This window comes from Sander lucioperca, chromosome 24 (assembly GCF_008315115.2).
Source record: "Sander lucioperca isolate FBNREF2018 chromosome 24, SLUC_FBN_1.2, whole genome shotgun sequence".
Classification (NCBI taxonomy): domain Eukaryota; kingdom Metazoa; phylum Chordata; class Actinopteri; order Perciformes; family Percidae; genus Sander; species Sander lucioperca.
In genome coordinates this window covers 3,298,959-3,318,866 of record NC_050196.1, presented here as the reverse complement: position 1 = coordinate 3,318,866, position 19,908 = coordinate 3,298,959, and the positions used below count along the sequence as shown (strand labels likewise).

Below are 19,908 nucleotides of genomic sequence, written 5' to 3'. Positions count from 1 at the left end.
GCTTTGTATCAAACATGGATGATCTATCAAAGCTGCTAAACAACTGTGGAACAGGCTGTATGGCTAGGAACACCATTATCAACCACCTGATGTACGCAGATGATCTGGTGATTCTTTGTCCATATAGTGCTGGCCTTCAACAGTTACTAAGGGTCTGTTCCCAATATGGCTCAGACTTTGACATTAAGTACAATTTTAAGAAGAGTAATATCATTGCTAGAAGCAGGGAGGACAATAAATTGTCATTTCCTGCTTTCTCTCTGTCTGGTACTGTCCTTAAAGTGTGTGATGAGGTAAAATACTTTGGGCACTATATAACTGATGACCTGTCTGATGATAGGGACATTCACAGACAGTACTGTATGATGTATGCACAAGCTAATATGCTGAATCGCAAATTTTGTATGTGTTCATTGTCTGTGAAGACCACACTTTTTAAAGCTTTTTGCACCCCAATGTATACTGCCCACTTGTAGCGGCGCTATAAAAAAAGCAGTATGCAGAAACTCAATGTGGCATAAAATGATGCCATGATGAGGCTGCTGCTTAAAATGCCACGACAGAGCAGTGCAAGCCAAATGTTTGTAAGTGTTGATGTATCCACCTGTCCTGCTGTACTCAGGAATATCATGCACAGATGTATGTGTAGACTAACTGAGTCATTCAACAGCATAATTGCAACACTAGTGAACCCTGCAATGAGTGCGATTAAGTTCACTTCGAGATTGTGGAACCATTGCCGTTTTAGCCTATACGCTCATATCTGAACACTCTTTTTGTGTATTGTGGAACTCTGACATTTGTAGTAGTAAAGTAAAGTAAACAGACACTAAAGGGGCATTTCCACTAGATCCTGTGATGGAGGGCGTCTTAATGTAAAGTGTAATGTGTGCAAATTGCATTTTATGGTTGGAATGCTCACAAAGGTCTGCAAAGACCATTTCATTTACAAAAATGTTGAAGAAGGTTGTACCCATACCCCAGTTGTACCCATTTCATGCCACAAAACAAAAATGTCCAGCACAACTACATTTTGTGTATGAAATGGAGCTGAATCTGTATTTGTAACATTTATGTTCTTAGTGTTTTACAGTGACAGAATACTTGATTTGTTGATGATGAATTGGTGGTAGGTCTCTATTTGATAGTAGTAAGTAAGATAGAAGTAATTCATTATATAACTTAAAAGCTATTTTGAGGTACTCACCTTGTAATTACTGCCATTACATACGATCTTAATATGTGGTAGGTATAACCAGTACCCATTGTAGCATTTCTTTTTCTAACACGTTATGATTCAAAAGAGAAAAAGAAAGTATTGGCACTACAAGAGTTAAAAGTGACTATATTTACTAGTAAAAGTAAATTCAATTTCAAAAGTAACAAGCTCTTTGAGTTTCATTTATAATATAATAAGATTTCTCTCTGATCCTGTCTTCTGCTGACTGTGTGACAAAACAAAATTATCATGAATACCACACTAAAAATACTTTCCAAACATTAGAACTGTACTACTGTATGAATTGTCTTGTCACTGTTTTTGTTCTCAGGCCTCTTGTGAGAAGATCAGGGCCTCAAAGAGACTACCTAATTAACCTTGCACTTAAATAAAGAAACAACTAAAAAAAGAACCCTAACCTTTATTAACTGAGCATTTGTTTAATCTATTCTGACACAACAGAGTAAATCACATCTGCATCATAGGGCAAATTCAGCTCAAATTTACAACAGGTCACAATACAATACTAACAAACTTGGCAACACCCACACAAGAATATAGATACCAAAAGCACATTCAAAAACACAGTTAATCAATACACATAGTAAAGGTCACACACATTAATAACCCTTCACAAACAACAGTCCATGCATCATGCTGCAACATGCTGAGACACATGGGGAAACTAATCTCTGCGGAAACAAGCCTGTGTGTTTTAGTCTCCTAACAATATTAGGCATCATAAACTGCTACTGTGTGTTGGTTCCCCTTTTCTTTGAGTCTGTTAGGTATAAGGGTATATTTCTTGATATATGTGCAGCAAGTGCACAAGAGTAACACGTTTTTTGTTGAAAAATATCAACATTGACAAGCAAAGTAAATGTACATGAGGAAAATACAAACAAGTGGTGGCACATGCTCTAGTCTTTTCAGTGCAATTAAAATAGAGCCACAATTCAAAAAGGCAAAAAAATCACAAAAGATTACTCACATTCAAAAAGAAACGTCTTTGCAGTTTGTGTGTAATACAAACATTCACACAAATACTGAAATACTGCAGTGCAGCAAAAAATTAAAAAAGGGTCTGCACTCAGACCTGTTGAACCAAGAGGTTAAATGAATGACCTGCCACAAATCTCAGAGGTACATGCTACACTGGTTACAGAAAAGTTGGCGAACAAAGTTGGTGTTGGTTGCATTTGGGGCATTTCAGGGCAGGGAGCTGTTCACACCATAGACAAACTGATGTCAGAAACTGGTCACTTAAAACATGAGAACAGTCGGGTCTGGGGGAAAAAAATCGGAATTGAGCATTAAGCTCTGTAATGTGAACATAGCTTTAGGATTTCCATCGTAAGATGCCTGACATTAATGACTAAAGACGTGGAATAATTCTGATGTCTGGAGTACAGAAAGTACAAAAGACAACCTCTCGGTTTTACTTTTCTCCAAACCACTGTCTGGACTGAGTTTGGCTGAATATAGCTCTGTTCAGACATGTAATCTTTTACATTCCTGGCTTCATTAATGGCCGTTTGCCCTCTTAAACATAGGTCTCCATTAGGGAGATGTTCCATAATGACTGTTCGAACATTAAAAGGAGCATAATGGATAACAGCTGCAATACTCATGTGATATTTAGCATCTGACACGCAAGACAAAAGGTCTAAAACCCTTTTTTCCTCCTTGCCACAGTGACAGTCGAGCTGGAGAGCAGTGGTAATGAATGATATAATGAAAGAAGTGTATTCTCTCACATGATGAATGAGTGACAGATGTTAAAAAGTTTTAGCAGTCACAGTAAATATCTCCATCCAGGGCCATAGCTACCATGGAGGACAATGAGTTCAAGTTCTTTGAGTCTGTTTTTATGGCACTTTGGGGAAATTCATATGTTACAGTCAAATTTAATTTTTTAAGACTGGTTTCAGTATTTTTTGACTCAATCTAACAATGAAGCAAGGAATCTGCCTCAAGAACAGTTCATCCGATCTACTTTACACTTGGCAGGTGTATTGCTGGGAACCCAATGGCGTTCAGTGTGTCGAATTTGGACATGCGACACATTCATTATGAATACATTTTGAATAAACCATTAGGGGCGCTCTGTGCAGCAGCGTGGGCGGGGCTTCATGGCTCTGCGGACTGACTCAAGCATTTCTTTGTTACCTTTTCCGATTTTAACTTTTCTGTGTTGGATGCGGTCAAAAAAAGCAATCAAACTGATGAAGTCAACAAATTAAGTTAAAAAGAACATTAAACTAGGTCCCACTCTGACCTGGTGTCTGTATCAGCGTAGTGTATTGAGAGGGGACCCTTATTAACTGTTACTCCGCCAAACGGCATGCTGGGTACAGCTCACTCTCCGTCGCTCGCTAGTACATTCAAGAACAGATGATGAAAGAAGGACCGAAGATGTTACATTGTAGCGAACTCAAACATTTTAAGCATCAGCACATTCAGAATGAGTGCTTTTGTTTTTCGGAAATAGCCTGGTCCTAAATAGCTAGCTGTTAGCAAACAACGCATATACTCCAGCATTGCTAGAAGAGGACTTAACTATGTGATGGCAGGTGTATTGCTCAGGACCCAAGGAAGCAAAGTGTTGAGTATAACGTTGTTTGGAGGAGCGTTTTTCGAGAAAGCTGCAAGCAGCAATACCAGTGGACAAACATTCGGCCCATTGTTTTTCAGACAACAGCAGTGACAAAGTTAGCTAGTTTGTGTCTTTAGCGGCAGACTGTTAGGTAATTAGACCCAAGATATTCTTAAGTGATAGAATACTATTTCCTAGATACACTTCATGCATTTAGCTGAGGCAGCCCTGTGCTGAATTGCTGCGGAGCTCTCCGGAACGGCGGCGGAGTCATTAGGTGTCCATTAAAGTCAATGTGTGTATTTCCACTGACCGCAGAACGGCTGCGTTCCGATTCTGGCACAGCTCCGACGATCCGCAGCCCTCCGGAGCAGATACGCGGAGCTTCTATTTTTGCCGGACGCCGGAGAGCTCCGCAGCAATTCAGCACAGGGCAGATAGTGTGGGACAGGAAGTTGAGCACAGAGGCAAAATAAAGCATCTGTTTAATTTTCAAAATAAAATGTGCTCACGACGGATCATATTTCCCTGCATTACACCTTGAAAACACATCACAGAGTTGTTTCCCCTCTACTCCTCTGGATGGAAACAAACTGTTGTTGATTTTGTGGTTCTATTCTACCTGAATTTGCGAGATCTCGTGGGTCCTCGTGACTTCAGCTGTCAGTCATGGCCGCAGCCGTTACGCAACAAATCCGGACCTGGTGGGTATTGACGGACGGTGGAGCACGGAGCTGATACGCAACAGAGCCAATCCGCAGCCGTTCTGCATTCGGTGGAAATCCAGGGTTAGAGACGTCTTTAACACTTCTTCAGCTGTCAATCACTCAAACTGGCTATCAGCACTGGTGTCAGATGTAACCTTTCTACCAAAAATCCACCTCTGGATTCAGACAGGAAGCTTTCTCATGACTTTGATGGTTTGACCTAAAAAATAAGCAAATTTAAACCAGCCTGAAAGAACTGCAGCTACCTCCTACTTGTATATTTCTCTTTAATATTGCAGTGGTTGAATGTTATCTTCTGTTTATGCATTATCTAAAGTTAATCAGCCCATTTTGGAGAAAAGCCATGTAGCGCTGTCTCACTCAGCAGCACCATAAATATCTTAGGGGGGGGAAAGTGTGACCATGGGGCTTATGAGATGTAGTGTAAATTATAACTTTGGTATTTTTTACCTTAAATATTACTTTTTCCTGTCTGCGATATCTTTTTCAGTAGGCGTTGCTTCTTTGTACTCATTGTTAATGCAATATAAAAGGAATCGAAGGACTGTTTATCAACGGTTGTCAGATTTTCCAATAAAATGTTGAATGTTGAAGCGTTGGTGGCTGTTAGTTTCCCGTGTGCCTCTGAACCAAACAAAAACCACACTACAAACTCCAGCATCCAACTACCAACCTGCAGTCCCAAGCATCCGAGGGAGGGGTGGCTAGAACAGAAGTCCTAGAGAGAAAGATGGCATCATAGGAAAGGAAAGGGCTCTATAGGCTTGACAACTCAAACTGAAGCAGCGCACTGACATTTGCATGTACTTGCTCAACCAATCAGAGTGAGCCGAGCCTTTCCCACAGTACCAGCCTTGATAGAAACACAACACAATATTGCTTTCCGTTATGCTTCATCATATCTGTTTTATGTGATATGTAAAACACATAAACTTTAGAGCAAGACAAAATCCTTGATCCCCATTAACTCAATTAAATAAATAGAAAATTCTTCTTCATCTTGCTTTGTGGTACTGCCTTTTTATTTCCATTCAGTGACACAGAACCATGCCCTTTTCATATCTACACCCGTCCCCCCCGTCCCTCTCTCCTCCTTACCTCCTGCAAACGCTGGATGTGTTCTCTGCAGGTTTCTAAGTCGCTGTCACCAGAAACCACGATTAGTCCCAGAGGAATGGCTGGAAATACAGAGGAGCAAGGCAATTATCCAACAGCACTTTGATATGTACTTATACAGTGGTGCTCAACTCCAGCCCTCAGGACCATGGAAGTACTGCTAGTTTTAATTTTGGTCATCTAGCAGGGACTGATGTAGACCTGGGACTCTACATGAATCTAATTAAATATATGGTACTATACAGACAACCAGCAGCACTGTGGTTGCTGAGGACCAAAATTGGGAACCACCAACAGCAACTTGTCAACTGATATATACATAAACTTGCTACTTTGAGTGTTTTGGGGTACAAAAACACAGCTGCATTAGTTTGGAGATAAGAGAATATACCATGTAAATTATACTGGAATATTTGCTAAGAATATCATCTTTGTGACAGAAAGATTGGATTGCTAATAATAAAGTAGAGACCATCTTGCGATTGGATCACATTAGCCGCAACGCCAAATCGGGCCATGAGCATAAAGTGGAGGGAACCCTTCCCTACTTCCAGTGCTCTTGCTCGGACCACGCCCATTTTCGAACTTTGATTTCAACTACACACCTAAAAAAAAAGTTTTCTGACACTGTCTTTCACGGTTGTTAGCCCAGGGAGCGTAAAGTGACGGGGCCAAGGCTCTTGCTCAGACCACACCCATTTTCGAACTCGTCCTTCATTTTGATCTCAAAAACACAACTGTAAAGTTTTATGACTGTATCTTGCAAGATTGTAAAAAAATCTGGTCGCAGACATACAGTATAAACACCCGGCAAAGTACTCAAAACCGTCTCTGTGGTAGTTCACAGTAACAGTACAGTGTCTCTAGGAACATATTTTGCCATGATGACACACAGAGACTCACAAGGTGAAAACAATACCATACTGCCGTGGCTGGTAACAAGAAGCAAGACACAGTAAATTTAGATGGACTGTATTTATATAGCTTTTCTAGTCTTAATGACTACTCAAAGCGATTTTACATAGCACAGGAACCATTCACCATTCACACACATTCATACACTGTGGCCGAGGCTGCCGTACACGCTGCCACCTGCTCATCAGATAAACATTCACACACATTCACACTCCGATGGCGCAGCATCGGGAGTAATTCGGGGTCACTTTGAGATGGGGCTGTAGGCCAGGGATCGAACCATCAACCTTCCAATTGGTAGGCAACCGCTCTACACCTGAGCTACAGCGGCCCTAGTTAGCTGCTGCTTTTCACTAACACACATCTAACAAAGACAACCATTGCAAACATTCTGCTCAACATCCCTGCTCTGCATCACAGTGAATAAAAGAACATAAAAACGTAGCTTATGCAACAGTCGTCTCCTACTCAGTGATGACACAGGGCTAATTGGAAGTTACTTTGAAGTAACTCCAGTTCAATAAGTGTGTGTTGCTCAATATCACAAGTTAAATGAAAATGTTTGAACACAATTTCTGTGCACGGTATAATAAAGCATGATACTGCCTTATCATGTGTAACACATTTGTCTAGTGTTGAGGTTGCGCAGCTCAGTATCTCAAAATGACATCAATATTGGGCATCTCCACATCTGACGATTTTACGTACAGTGCCAACATTCTGTGCCAAGTTAACATTGGTGCATTGGTGTCGTTTTATTTTTCTTTAATGAGCCTGACCAAGCTGGCTCGTCATCAGTAAGCCGACATAGATCGTTGAAACAATAAAGACTGGTCCCTGAGGCAGTGCAGGCCAGCCGCCCACTGCACCAACACAACACTGCTGGCTTTACATCACACAGCTAAGTGAGGAGCTCCTGAACCCACACACACACACACCTCTCATTGATACTAAATATCTCAGTGTGGAAGACAAAAGACTGCACTGGGAGCAAGAGATAGTAACTTCACTCACAGAAACCATGTCAGATTTAGAGATTGTACACTTTTTTGCTAATTCACTACTCTCGCAGGGCAGTTTACTAGCCAAGTGCATCTTGAAACAATCCCCACACCAAACACTGCTTTCAAATTGCAACTACTGCATTCATTTCATAGACTCTCCTAGAGGATTGTTCTTTTTTAACTGACCTTTTCAAGTGGCACTCAAGTAGCAACTAATTGGTTGTTGTGTATGGTGACGGAACATACACTGTTGTGTTTGTGAAGATAGCTCATATAAATGTAAGTAATGTTCAGGTTTTCGTGACCAAACAACGAAATGCGTAAAATGTAAAATGGGCTTTAAAAAGTTTTTGGGCATCCATTGCAATAGGTTCACATATAACCCACTTCAGCATTTATAACGAATGGTACTTCCTCATGTTTAATCAATGGCTTTGTTACCATAAATCAGCCATTTTGTACTTTCATCTGCTTATTTTTATATATATATATTTATATCTCTGAGTGACTTGGCACCCGATTGAAAATGCAGCAGCAATTTTGTTGTCAGAAACAATGACTAAGCGCTCTTAAATCTTTTGTTGGTCAGACAAAAGAAGTAATTTGTCGCCTGGTACAGTATGATGATGATAATAATATTATAGTATTAGATCAGAATTTTTTATTCCCTCTTAGATGATATTTCTAGTATAATTATATGCAAAAACTGTACAGATTATACCTGTGCAGTTATAAAAGGTCCATCCAAATCTCTACTAAACAATCATTATACTCTGAATACGGAATACAGAGCCACAGTGAGAGAAATGGCTTTGAGATTATATAACCACTGTGCCTCAGAGTACGAGGCATATTTTTACCATCTCCCCAAGTCTGACACATCCACAAGTTGAGAGCAGTGATGATTTGCATAATGAGAAACAACTTAAACTTCAGATGGCAAGAACAAAGTGTAAGGTATAAAAATAATGAAAATTATGAAAATCATCTAAAAACAATAGGAATTTTAAATTGAAAAAAGTGACTCAAAAATACCAAGAATTAGTCTTGAGTCCCAGGATACTGTACAGTACATATACATAATATGTAAAACCCAGAAACAAAAAGAACCATGTCTACATTTACACCAATTTAAATAGTTCATAGTATTATAAAGTGTGCCGTTTACAATATTGTGAAAGGAAACAGCGCCACCCTGTGTGAAAACTCTGAACTTACATGAACTAACTTACTGTGTGTGTGTGTGTGTGTGTGTGTGTGTGTGTGTGTGTGTGTGTGTGTGTGTGTGTGTGTGTGTGTGTGTGTGTGTGTGTGTTAATTATTTCTAATGACAGAGAGAGACAGTTAGAGAAGAAGCTCTGCCTTACTATATTTCTGAAACATCAGCGATGCAAGCGCTGCACACTTTTCCGTCAAAGACATCTTTTATGTAAACACAGACACACACAGCTAATCCACAGCAGTGAAGATTGGCTGTGATGCATGACGAAGAGACAGCTGAAAATGATCTTGTTGACCTTCACATCACTGCTCCACCTTCTAATCATCGAGCAGTTTTATTCCCACTCCAGTCTGAAGATGCTGCTGTCATTAATGTACATCGACCTGCAGCTTCTTGACCCTGTCCAAGTCCTTGGTAGACATCTTGACCGCATACTGACGAGAAGCTGGTTGAAAAAGTGACCTGATGTAACCAATTAATCTTCAGGGGGGGGGGAAAATGGACTTTTAAAATTTCAAGTTTTTGGTTGTTTGCTAACGAAGACTGAGAGTCAAGTCTACGTCTGCTGATAACCTTCACTACACAAACACCGTTCTGCTGTGGACCAAAACTATAACCTCACTAAACACTTGTATAACAATCTTGTATAAAGACTTTATTGTATTATGGGATCTGCATCTGCATCTGTTTGTTGTTTTTATTTTTTGTTTGACCTCCATACATTTCCTTATTTTCGTGTTCTGAATTTTACACCACCTAAAGCCTAAAGCTAGTTATTGTGCTTGTATATGATACACATTTCTACTCCAAAAAGGTTTTTGGTTATTGACAATAAGGGAAGCAGTGCATGCTTGAGATACACTAAGTAACAGTTTCCATCATAACTGAGTAAATCACATGGCTGCTTTAAGCAAATCAACTTCCTGTGAACATAGCATGACAGTAACCAGTTGTATAATGAACATTATAAGTTTTTTCGTCAGAAACTATTGCATGAAGCCTGGTCATGACTCTTTGAGGCCTGTGAACACAGTACATGTGTTATGAAGTAAATACTGATACAATCTGTCTTTTGTTTTTGTTATCATTAGTAAGAATGTTTTTTTTTTTATTCTTTTTTAGATTTTATATCAGATGCTTGTGTGTACTTTCATTTAAAAATGAAAAAAAGTCATGGTGGTGTCACAATGGTGATTATTATAATAGTATTGTTTGCACCGCTGCATACATGAATGCCAAGTGTCTGTGTGTGTTGCCTTACATGCTTGTCGTAGTTTGTCTTTGTCATAGTGCAGAGCCTCATAGTCAGTCATACCGATCCTGCTGACTCTGATCCTCAGCCTTTCTGGGACTGGCTGTTGACTGAGATACAAATAGGACCAAACAACTTATTTATTATAAACTGTACATTATGCTTTCCACTATACTTTTCTCATAATTACAATATCTTTTTCTCGTAATTACGAGATTACGATGTAAGGTGTCTATTTATTTATTTATAGACACAATAATTGTACATTATCAGTCCAGTTAGAGGCTTGACTGTTGGAAGATCAAGGTGAGTGAGTGAGAGTGTGTGTGTGTGTGTGTGTGTGTGTCTTACTCGTTAAGGTGTGGTAGTGAGGTCCGTCGTTTGGTTTTCTGAACCATGTTTGCCTGGTTTCTGAGGCTGATGTGGATGACAGAGGGAGCGAGTCTGCACGGTTCACCATCCACCTAATAATAACACAAATCAATCACATAAATAGATCTATTTATGTGATTGACTCACAGCTGCCCAGTAACAATTACATAATGTAATTGTTACTGGGCAGCTGCTCAATGTGAAGAATATGGGTGATTGTATAAATATGAAGCAGCTGGAACAGTATGATAGTACATACTGTACAGTGGTTCTACAAAGCAGTATAGTAACAGTATCTACAGTGTGTACCTGTACTGGGAGAGGTTTTGTAGTGGTGAGGGTGACTTCTCTGCACTGGTTCAACCTCTCGCCATGACCTCCAACCTGAAGAGTAGCCTACACACACACACACACACATTATTTAATTAAGTCATTACTTTAGCTATTATTTTATGAAATAATGTGCTTTTCCATAATTTCCCTTGTGGCATGGGATCCTTTAACCGATTGATCACTATGGCTATGTTCTGACTCACAAAATGGTTAAAGTGCCCATATTATGAAAAAATCACTTTTTCTGGGATTTGGGGTGTTATGTTGTGTCTCTGGTGCTTCCACACACATACAAACTTTGAAAAAAATCCATCCATGCTGTTTAGAGTGAGATACAGTTTCTGAATGTGTCCTGCCTTCAGTCTCTGGGTGAGCTGTTCAAAATCGGCACGGCTTGTGACGTCACAAACCGAAACGAGCAGGCTAACCGCAACCATTAGCTCGTAGCGTTAGCATGCTAACGCTAATGCTAACACTAGCATACTAACGCTAGCATGCTACCTCGTTCTCAGTAGCAAAGCACTGCTACAACACACACAAGTTCACCATAATCTACAAAAGAACTACTTACATGTGCGCCCTCATTTAGAAGTCTCCCAGCTAATCCTGCCTTGTAACTGACCGAAGTTGTAGAAATAGCCTTTCTTTTACTGTCTATGGAGCTAGCTAGCTGACATGATCTACATCTGAGCTACTGGGCATGTGCAGTGCAATCAAAGATAGTACAGAAGAAGAAGAAGAAGAAAAGAGGTCTCACTCTGTAGCTAAAACAGAGACCAGGTGAAAAGAGGATCTGCAGCAGTGAGAGAGAGCGGTGCCGTACAACAAAAATATGGTGTTTTTTGAAAATGAAACCATGTAAACCTATTCTGGTACAACCTTAAAATACAATTATGAACCTGAAAATGAGCATAATATGGCTGCTTTAACTGGAAATAACATACCTCATTGCGTGTTTTGAACAAACATTTGGAAAGTCACATCAATGTAGAAAACATGAATGATAATAAAACTTGATTTTTTTTTGGTATAAGATATGTCAGTTCCAGCTACCAAGAATCTTTCTTTAAAATATTGTTATTGGACAGAATGTTCTTTTAGCAGTCAGAAGAGTCTTTGAAGGTTCTGAAAATACAGTTCAAATAGGAGTATGTGTTGTTGAAATAATACTTAGCTTTGTGTCACTGTAATAAAAACACGTGAGGAATAAACAGGGGCTTCTGTCTCTTATTGTACATATTATCACAAATAGTAATTATCCTTTACTAATCATCACCCCAGGTAAGATTCCATTTATATTTATTTTAATCAAGTAAGACACTCTCGTCTTCCTTCCCTGGTAACCATGGCTACCAGGATTCATTGAGCTACATACCAGTGAAGTCATGGTGAATCCGATGACCTCGATGTATCCATCATCATGGCGTTGAGGTTCAAAGTCGTGATGTTCACCGGGGTTTCCCCAAGGTGTAGTGCCTGCACAGTATCTGAAGAACGCAACACACACACACACACACACACACACACACACACACACACCACCCCATTATAACCAAAAGTTCAGTCAGAGACACTTGCACCAATTGATGCAATTGACAGTTGGATTTGACGGAAAGGCTGTAGTGTCTGTAGTGTGTAAAGAGCTTTGAGTAGTCGTACCATAGACATTTACCATATCATCATCCACTTTCACTGTACTGTATATAGACAGCATATACTGTACATATTTACCTGCAATATATCAATTTGCACTACTTACATTGTTTACAACTTACTGGCTTGTATGTTGACATTTTATTTGACATTGTTGGTCATTAGTGCTTTTTATATATATTAATATATTCACCTACTTTTTAACATACTTGTGTACATACTTTAATAGTCCTGCTTTCTTTGCCTTTATATGGTCAGCTTTGTTGACCTTGTGCTTAGCAGTTGTGTATTTCTGTGCAAGTGCATTGAGAGCAATGGAAACATTCAAATTCCTTGTATGCATACACATACTTGGCCAATAAAGCCGATTCTTGTCCTGATTCTGACACACAGGACTGTGCGTCTCCACCGTAAGCTTAAACGCTATTAGCTACCTGAAGTAGAAACATTCAGTACATTCAGGTAGCTATGGAACCTCATCTTGTAATTATGAGTTACTATCTCATAAAATAAGAGATCAGGATCTCGTAATTATGATCATTTTAAATATTGTATTAATGGATGTGTTGCTCATTTAGAAAGAGAGTGACTGGGCTTTGGGCCTGGGCTTTACCGCCTTCCCAAAAAGCCCAGTAGGCTCTGATTGGTCAGCTGGCCCACTCTGTTGTAATTGGTCAACCAAACTCAAACAAGCCACTGGGTGGGCTGTGCTTGCTCAGGCAGCACCTATGGGCAGCACATGTGAAAAACTGGATTGGCATTCTCAATCAGTGACATCATAATTGTGAAAATTTCAAACAGGAATGTTGGCAAGGTGTTTCAGGCAGTTAAGACAAGAAGTGTCTGTGGGAGAGTAGGCTCCATTTGGAGTGAAATATGTTTTTTTTGTACTTTATAAATCTATTACATACACAAACATCTACTGAACTACTACTACTAAAAGACAGGAAAAATCCCCCCAAAAAAAGCATAATAGGGGCTCTTTATATTGTCAGATAGAGATCACGATTTTGGCTTCCCACAATTAAATGAACATGATCGACTGCTGTTTAAAATGTGTGCTCCGCTCATAGAACAATCTGCAGCATATCAAATCAAGCGCTTCCTAAACTAACATGCATGACTTGAAAAAGGACGCAGCAAGCCAGTGCCGCACCAGCAGTGGCATTACGCACGGCTGTTCATTATTAAATCATCTGCAAACCACACCACACACAACACCACAGACTTCTACACACATCAGAATGCTCGGTTATAACTCGACTCAGCCAGCTGAATTGGAAGCATTGCGCTGTAACACGTCTTTCGATTTAATTCAAGGCATTCATTTTTAAGGATTGTTATTCTACAGTATTGAAGAAAAAAAAAATAACATCCGAGGCCCCAAAACTAAAACCGAATACCTACCCAACGAAAATATCCAAATAGTCCTAGATTTGTACCTTAGCCGGAATGTAGCACAACATGGAAGTGAAAGCAGTGCTCTGTTTATTTAAATGTGTGAGGGCAATACAAATATTTTGTCCCTAAAATCAATGAATAATTATGGTAAAATATTGTGATCTCAATATTGATCAAAATAATCTTGATTATCATTTTGGCCATAATTGTGCAGCCTTAGCAGATACCTAAAGCTAAGATAATAAATGACTCAAAATGGGATCGGGGCTAAAAAATCTTGATCGGGACATCCCTCATTTTGGGCTATATGTTTAATAAAATTGACATGAGCACCATCTGTGGGCTCAGAAAATAAAGAAAATAGTTCACAAAGCTTAATTTGGCCCTCACTAAAGCTTTATAAATTACTCTCATGAGTCTAGCCTGGTCAAACTTTCTGCTGGATTGTCCAAAGGTATTGGAAGATGCTTGTATTTAATTCCTAAAGTCAGGCAATGCTTTTTTTAAACAAATAATTATTTTCTGATACTAAAAGAGATACTACAGTAACTTAAAGTCAAAGTAGACAAAACTAAACAAATGAACACAAAGTAACAGTACAATGGTGTATTAGTAGTAGACATGGTAAAAGGTAGTATCAGTAACAACAGTATTGGTAGTAGTATGACCTGGGGATGTTGAGGAAGACCAGACACTGCAGCTTCAAGTCCTGAACCTTCGATGTTAAATCTGTCCCATCACACTGGAGAGAGAGAGAGAGAGAGAGAGAGAGAGAGAGAGAGAGAGAGAGAGAGAGAGAGAGAGAGAGAGATAAATGACTTCTTTTATATATATATATATATATATATATATATATATATATATATATTATTATTATTTTTTTTTTTTTTTTTTTTTTTTTTCCACCTCACAAATGCCCAACAACTCACCCTGTGAGTACACAAATAGTAAAAAATAAATAGATAAAAGACAAAAAAATTAAGCAAAAACATATATGGCAAGTATAGCAATACTAAACAGCTGAGAAAAAAGTAAATACATGTCACACACACACACACACACACACACACACACATACACACACACACAGCATTAATGGACTTTATCAATGAGCCAACTTATTCAGGAGGGAGAACAGATATACTGTTAAAGTAGGAAATAAAAGGCTGCCACTTCTTTAGAAATCCCTCACTAACCCCTCTGAGAGCAAACTTTATCTTCTCTAGGTTTAGTAACAAGACCATAGTCTCTACGCCAGGAGGATAAACAGGGGTGTTGACGATTTCCAAGCCAGGAGTATTCTCCGTCTCACTAAAAGTGTGGCAAAATCAACAAAAATCAACGTCGATTAAATGGTTAAATGGCCAATTTGTGTCTCCATTGTGTTTTGTCTGATGGCCGATAGATTACATGATTGGCCACAGCAGCATGCCTTTTATTTTTTTCATTCTGTTCGGGTTTTTTTTTTTTTTTTGCATCCCCTGCGGTCCCTACCGCTGCAACCTAAACGCACTACCCACATTTAAATGAATGGGAGGACTGGCTTTTTCAGCGTCTGACTTGGTGTGCATATAGGCCTATAAGACCTTCTCTTCATCCAAACTAAGAAGGCCAAAATTCAAATTTGCAATGTTTGCCAAGTCCATCATTTCACGCAAAAGACGCAATTTGTGATTAATCGAATGGCCTGGTACACACTAAGCCCAGTTACAAAGTAGTCTTGTCTCTGGGTGTCCCTTCAGCCGATTTGTCAGGCTTTGGAAGAAAAAAAAAATCAACACAAAGTCACTCAATTGGCTGACGCTACCTCAAATCATTCAGATCCCCTAGCAGTGTCAGGAATTCTCTGCAACCAGTGAGTAGCAGCTCCCCTAAATGAAAAACACAGTCTCACGGCAATTTGTGAAATGGTCACGTAATTTTTAATCTATTGATTCGTGTACACAGACATGTTTATCTCATTTTTTTCGTGGTGGTCAGCACGTAATGGGAACACGAATGTTGGGTTTAGGAAAAGAAGAGCGGGGAAAGGAAACGTGACACGCGGGAAACGTGACACGTGGGATACGTGACACGCGGGAAACGTGACACGCGGGAAACGTGACACGCGGGAAACGATCCGCGGTCTCTGGGGAACGCAGGCCGGTCTCTGGGGGACGCGGGACAATAACGGGACGGTTGGGTTTAGGAAAAGAAGAACGGGGAAAGAAAACGTGACACGCGGGAAACGATCCCCGGTCTCCGGGGTGAAAGTCCTGCCCAACCGACCTCCCTACGCGGATTTTCAGCCTTTCATACTACTCGCTACCGTAGTCGTGCTGTGATCACAAAAGATGCTTCCCATTGAAATACATTAATTTAAAAAACACGAAAAAATACACATGTACGTGTACACGAATCAATAGATTAAATTACGTGACCATTTGACGAACTGCCGTGAGACTGGGTTGAAATGAAGGCACTCCAACACCACCTCATACCAGTCTGTGCCTAGTACCAACCAGAAGCTTTTATAAAAATCCTATCTTAGCCCATCCACCCCTGGAGAACGTCCAGATGCGATCTGCATATCCGCCATGCTCCTTCCTTGCTCTATCCTGGAGAACGGAGCCCAAATCCCTCCTTATTTCAGCCAGGTTTTATCTCTGTTCCATAAGTTGTTCTTCGACCTTCCCTCCAACCTTTTGATTGCTTACCTTACCTATTAGTACCATAATGTAGGTTCCCCTCCACCAGACCCCCATGTCTACCTCATCTGCAATACCACTGTGTTTTTTTTGTAAATAAACATTCACAGTTTTCTCTTTTACATAATCCAGTAACACTCCCCCTTTTCCCCTGCTCTCTGGTGTCATTTATATAAAGTACCCTAATTCGTAAACCCTCCATAAGACAAGAGGAGAAGAAAAGCAGAGATAGACAGAAGACAGAGTTAGTGAACAAAGTCTAGCTGTCGCTATAAAAAGAGCTGGCTCCCTCTGCTCTCTCTGCAACACCCATGAGGGAGAGACAGAGCTCCACTTTCTTACATTTGGTCCAAAATACCAGGCTGTAAGAGGGGAATACTTTCCCCAAATAACACACACATACGCTGAATTTAAACATACAACATACACACACAAAAACTATATAAACATATTTACTGGGAGAAAAATATGATTGTGTGATGATAGCAGCAACATGTATCACAGCCTGTGAGGACCTGAACACATTTACACTTTTCTTTATTATTTTTTTTTTTTTTTTAATAGCTTTGTCTCATACATTTGATTATCACCAATAACATTGGTATAGTATTATTACTGTTGCTTTGGTTTTGATTTGATTTTTTCTATTGTTACATTTGTATACAATTATATTATTGTAATAATTGCATTATTGATCTGGTTACATTAATGCCAACAAAGCTAACTGAAATAAACTGAACTGAATTGAATAGAATTGAAAACCACAAGCCCGACAGGCTGCCATGAAATACCCTGCACACTCATCATGCTTCCATAGAGAGAGAGAGAAAGAGAGAGAGAGACACAGACAGACAGACAAACAGTAAAAGAGACAGAAATAGAGAAAGAGAGTGAGTGACTGTGTTTTCATACAAATGATTGACTGACAGCTACTCACCACCACTTTGATGTGCTTAGACAGGTCTTTGGAGCTTCTCATCAGGAAATCTGAGAATGCTGTCTGTATGAGAGACAGACACACACAATACAGACAGACAGACAGGATTGTCTCAGAGGAGTGCACCATGAAACCTACAGTAGGATGGAACTATCTTCCACTGTCTCTGGCAAAGTCAGGGAGTGTTCAATCTTCATCACTGCAAAGTTATTTAGTTGTGTGTCTCACCACACTTCCAAATAATTCAATTAAATGTTATTTAATATAACATTTAAATATATATATATATATATAGCAGTCTGACCCGAGTAACCTAATGTTTACCACATATAGGGGTCTAAAGGACCAAGATCGGACATTTGTCACACATCCTGTGAAGCAACTGGTGTGACCACAGACCTAAAACTGTTATATTTCAAAGAATAACGATGGGCCCCAGAACATTTCACTGACACAGCTGGTATGATTGACACCAATAGTGGAAGTTTCTCTCATTGCAAGTGCTATGTTGCATCATCGACATGCTCATTGCGTAAATCCTCACAAGCAAAATATTTTGAGCCAACTGTCACAACCATTTCAAAAGGAAACGCTCCGTAGGTTGCAGTAATCTGGCACGGTCATGAAAATAATTAACAACAGATAAATCTTTAAATTCAATTAGTAAAAATGTTCGTACTCACATTTTAGTGCAACTTATCACATGTCAAATTGAGTTTACAGGTGTAACTCCTAAGCTATCATTTCTCAAAAATCACATACTAAACACAGATCAGAGAGACATTAGACAGGGACAACAGCCTGCTTATATAGAAGACAACTGGCAATTGTTGGACAATTTGTCTGTATAGTATGCGTGATATGCTTGGTCAGGGAGAGGTGGACACAGAGGAAGAGACAGAAGCAGGACAGAGTAATCTGGCTGTGACAACGTCACAGCAAAAGCATGTATCCTATTACAGAGACTCGAACATTTAATTGGCATTAAAGGAACTGCGTACTGCACTAGGCACTAGTCATAGTTCTATTACATTTACTGTTACTACAATTGCCACTGTTCATCATGTCATTCCATTATACCCACTGCCAGGAAGTGCACAGGCTGCCCACCAAGAGCCAGGGTCTACATGATGATTATGCCTGCTAAAATGAAGTTTTTCTTTGCCACCGTTGCACCAAATGCTTGCTCTTGGGGGGAATTGTTAGGTCTTTTTTTAATAAAAATTATAATAGAATGTGGTCTAGACCTACTCTGTCTGTAAAGTGTCCTGAGATAACTGTTATGATTTGACACTATAAATAAAATTTAACTGAATTCTGTCACGCTGACACAGTTCCTTAAGACATTTGAATGTCTTGACTTAAGCAATGATAGAGGAACGTCATTTTGGTGACAGTAGCCATGTTTCCATCTAATTGTCAAGAGAATTTTAAGCAAACTTTTAAAATGTCGTAAAAAAGAAGAAAAAGAAAATGCAAAAATGCTTTTAGTGTTTAAGAACTGCAACATTGTTTCAGAAAACTGAAAAGCTGAAAATGTTGAGAAAAATGTCTGTTCAAAGTAAAAAAAATCAATAAAGTGACTTTGCAAATAATAAAATACAATACATAAAAATACATACAATACAAAGAGTAGCTTAAGTAACTAACTCTGCAAATGGAAACAACGGAGCTGGTCCCCACTCCCAAACAACAGTGACTAATGTTTAATGTCATCATGGTGTTCTTAGTACCATTCAGTTGTTATCATTCAGCATGTTAGCTTCAAGTCCTTCTCTGCTGCATGTGTCAGCTACCGTATGTGATGTTTGTGACCCAGAGTGCATTCACATTCTTAAAACATAACTACAAACAACAAAAGTTCCATTCACATTTTTTATATAAAATATTTCATCTGAATGTCTCCTACCATTAACCACCTTTGTTGTAACATGATCTGGACTTGAACACAACTTTGGATGAAACTGTACATTTAATGAAGGCTAAAAGCTGCCCCCCCAACTTCAGCAGAAATATTCTTCCCATTTGTTTAGATATTTTCAAATAAGGCATGTAGTCAACTTGGAGCATGGTTCTTTGCAAGAACCTGAACCATCAAAAATTGATTTTATAATGAACAATACGGAGAAAAATAAGGATAAACTTATCTCAAAGATTTACAGTGTTCTTACTACAATCTCAAGGGTAAATGCAGACTATTTAAGACAAAAGTGGGAACAAGACCTTCATATTGATATACTGCTGTACTGCTGACATGACCAAAGCATATGAAAAAAAGTACTATATTATTTTAAATAGTGCTAATGTATATTAGCACTATTTAAAATGTATTTATTTATTTTATTTATTTTTATTTAAATAAAATGAACAGTGAGATATCATTCCTTTGCTGGCGTTGTAAGAAATATAAAAGGTACTTTTTTTCATATGCTTTGGTCATGTGAACAACTTTCGTTATTTTGGAAATTTGTTA

At 39.1% G+C, this 19,908-nt stretch overlaps 1 protein-coding gene across 5 annotated transcripts in view; it reads right to left on the bottom strand.

Annotated features, from left to right (window-relative positions):
• dgkza (diacylglycerol kinase, zeta a) overlaps nucleotides 1-19,908 on the bottom strand; it is a 102,970-nt gene that overhangs the window by 46,107 nt on the left and 36,955 nt on the right. For 3 of the 5 annotated variants that reach the window (XM_031302379.2, XM_031302375.2, XM_031302377.2), the window contains 8 exons: nucleotides 17,436-17,498; nucleotides 14,480-14,553; nucleotides 12,133-12,244; nucleotides 10,734-10,820; nucleotides 10,404-10,516; nucleotides 10,062-10,162; nucleotides 5,642-5,721; nucleotides 5,217-5,261 (listed from right to left, as the gene is read on the bottom strand). In XM_031302379.2, the coding sequence (XP_031158239.1) occupies nucleotides 5,217-5,261; nucleotides 5,642-5,721; nucleotides 10,062-10,162; nucleotides 10,404-10,516; nucleotides 10,734-10,820; nucleotides 12,133-12,244; nucleotides 14,480-14,553; nucleotides 17,436-17,498 (675 nt within the window). The remainder of the gene's footprint in view (nucleotides 1-5,216; nucleotides 5,262-5,641; nucleotides 5,722-10,061; nucleotides 10,163-10,403; nucleotides 10,517-10,733; nucleotides 10,821-12,132; nucleotides 12,245-14,479; nucleotides 14,554-17,435; nucleotides 17,499-19,908) is intronic. The other 2 variants (XM_031302376.2, XM_031302378.2) reach the window with 1 other exon arrangement.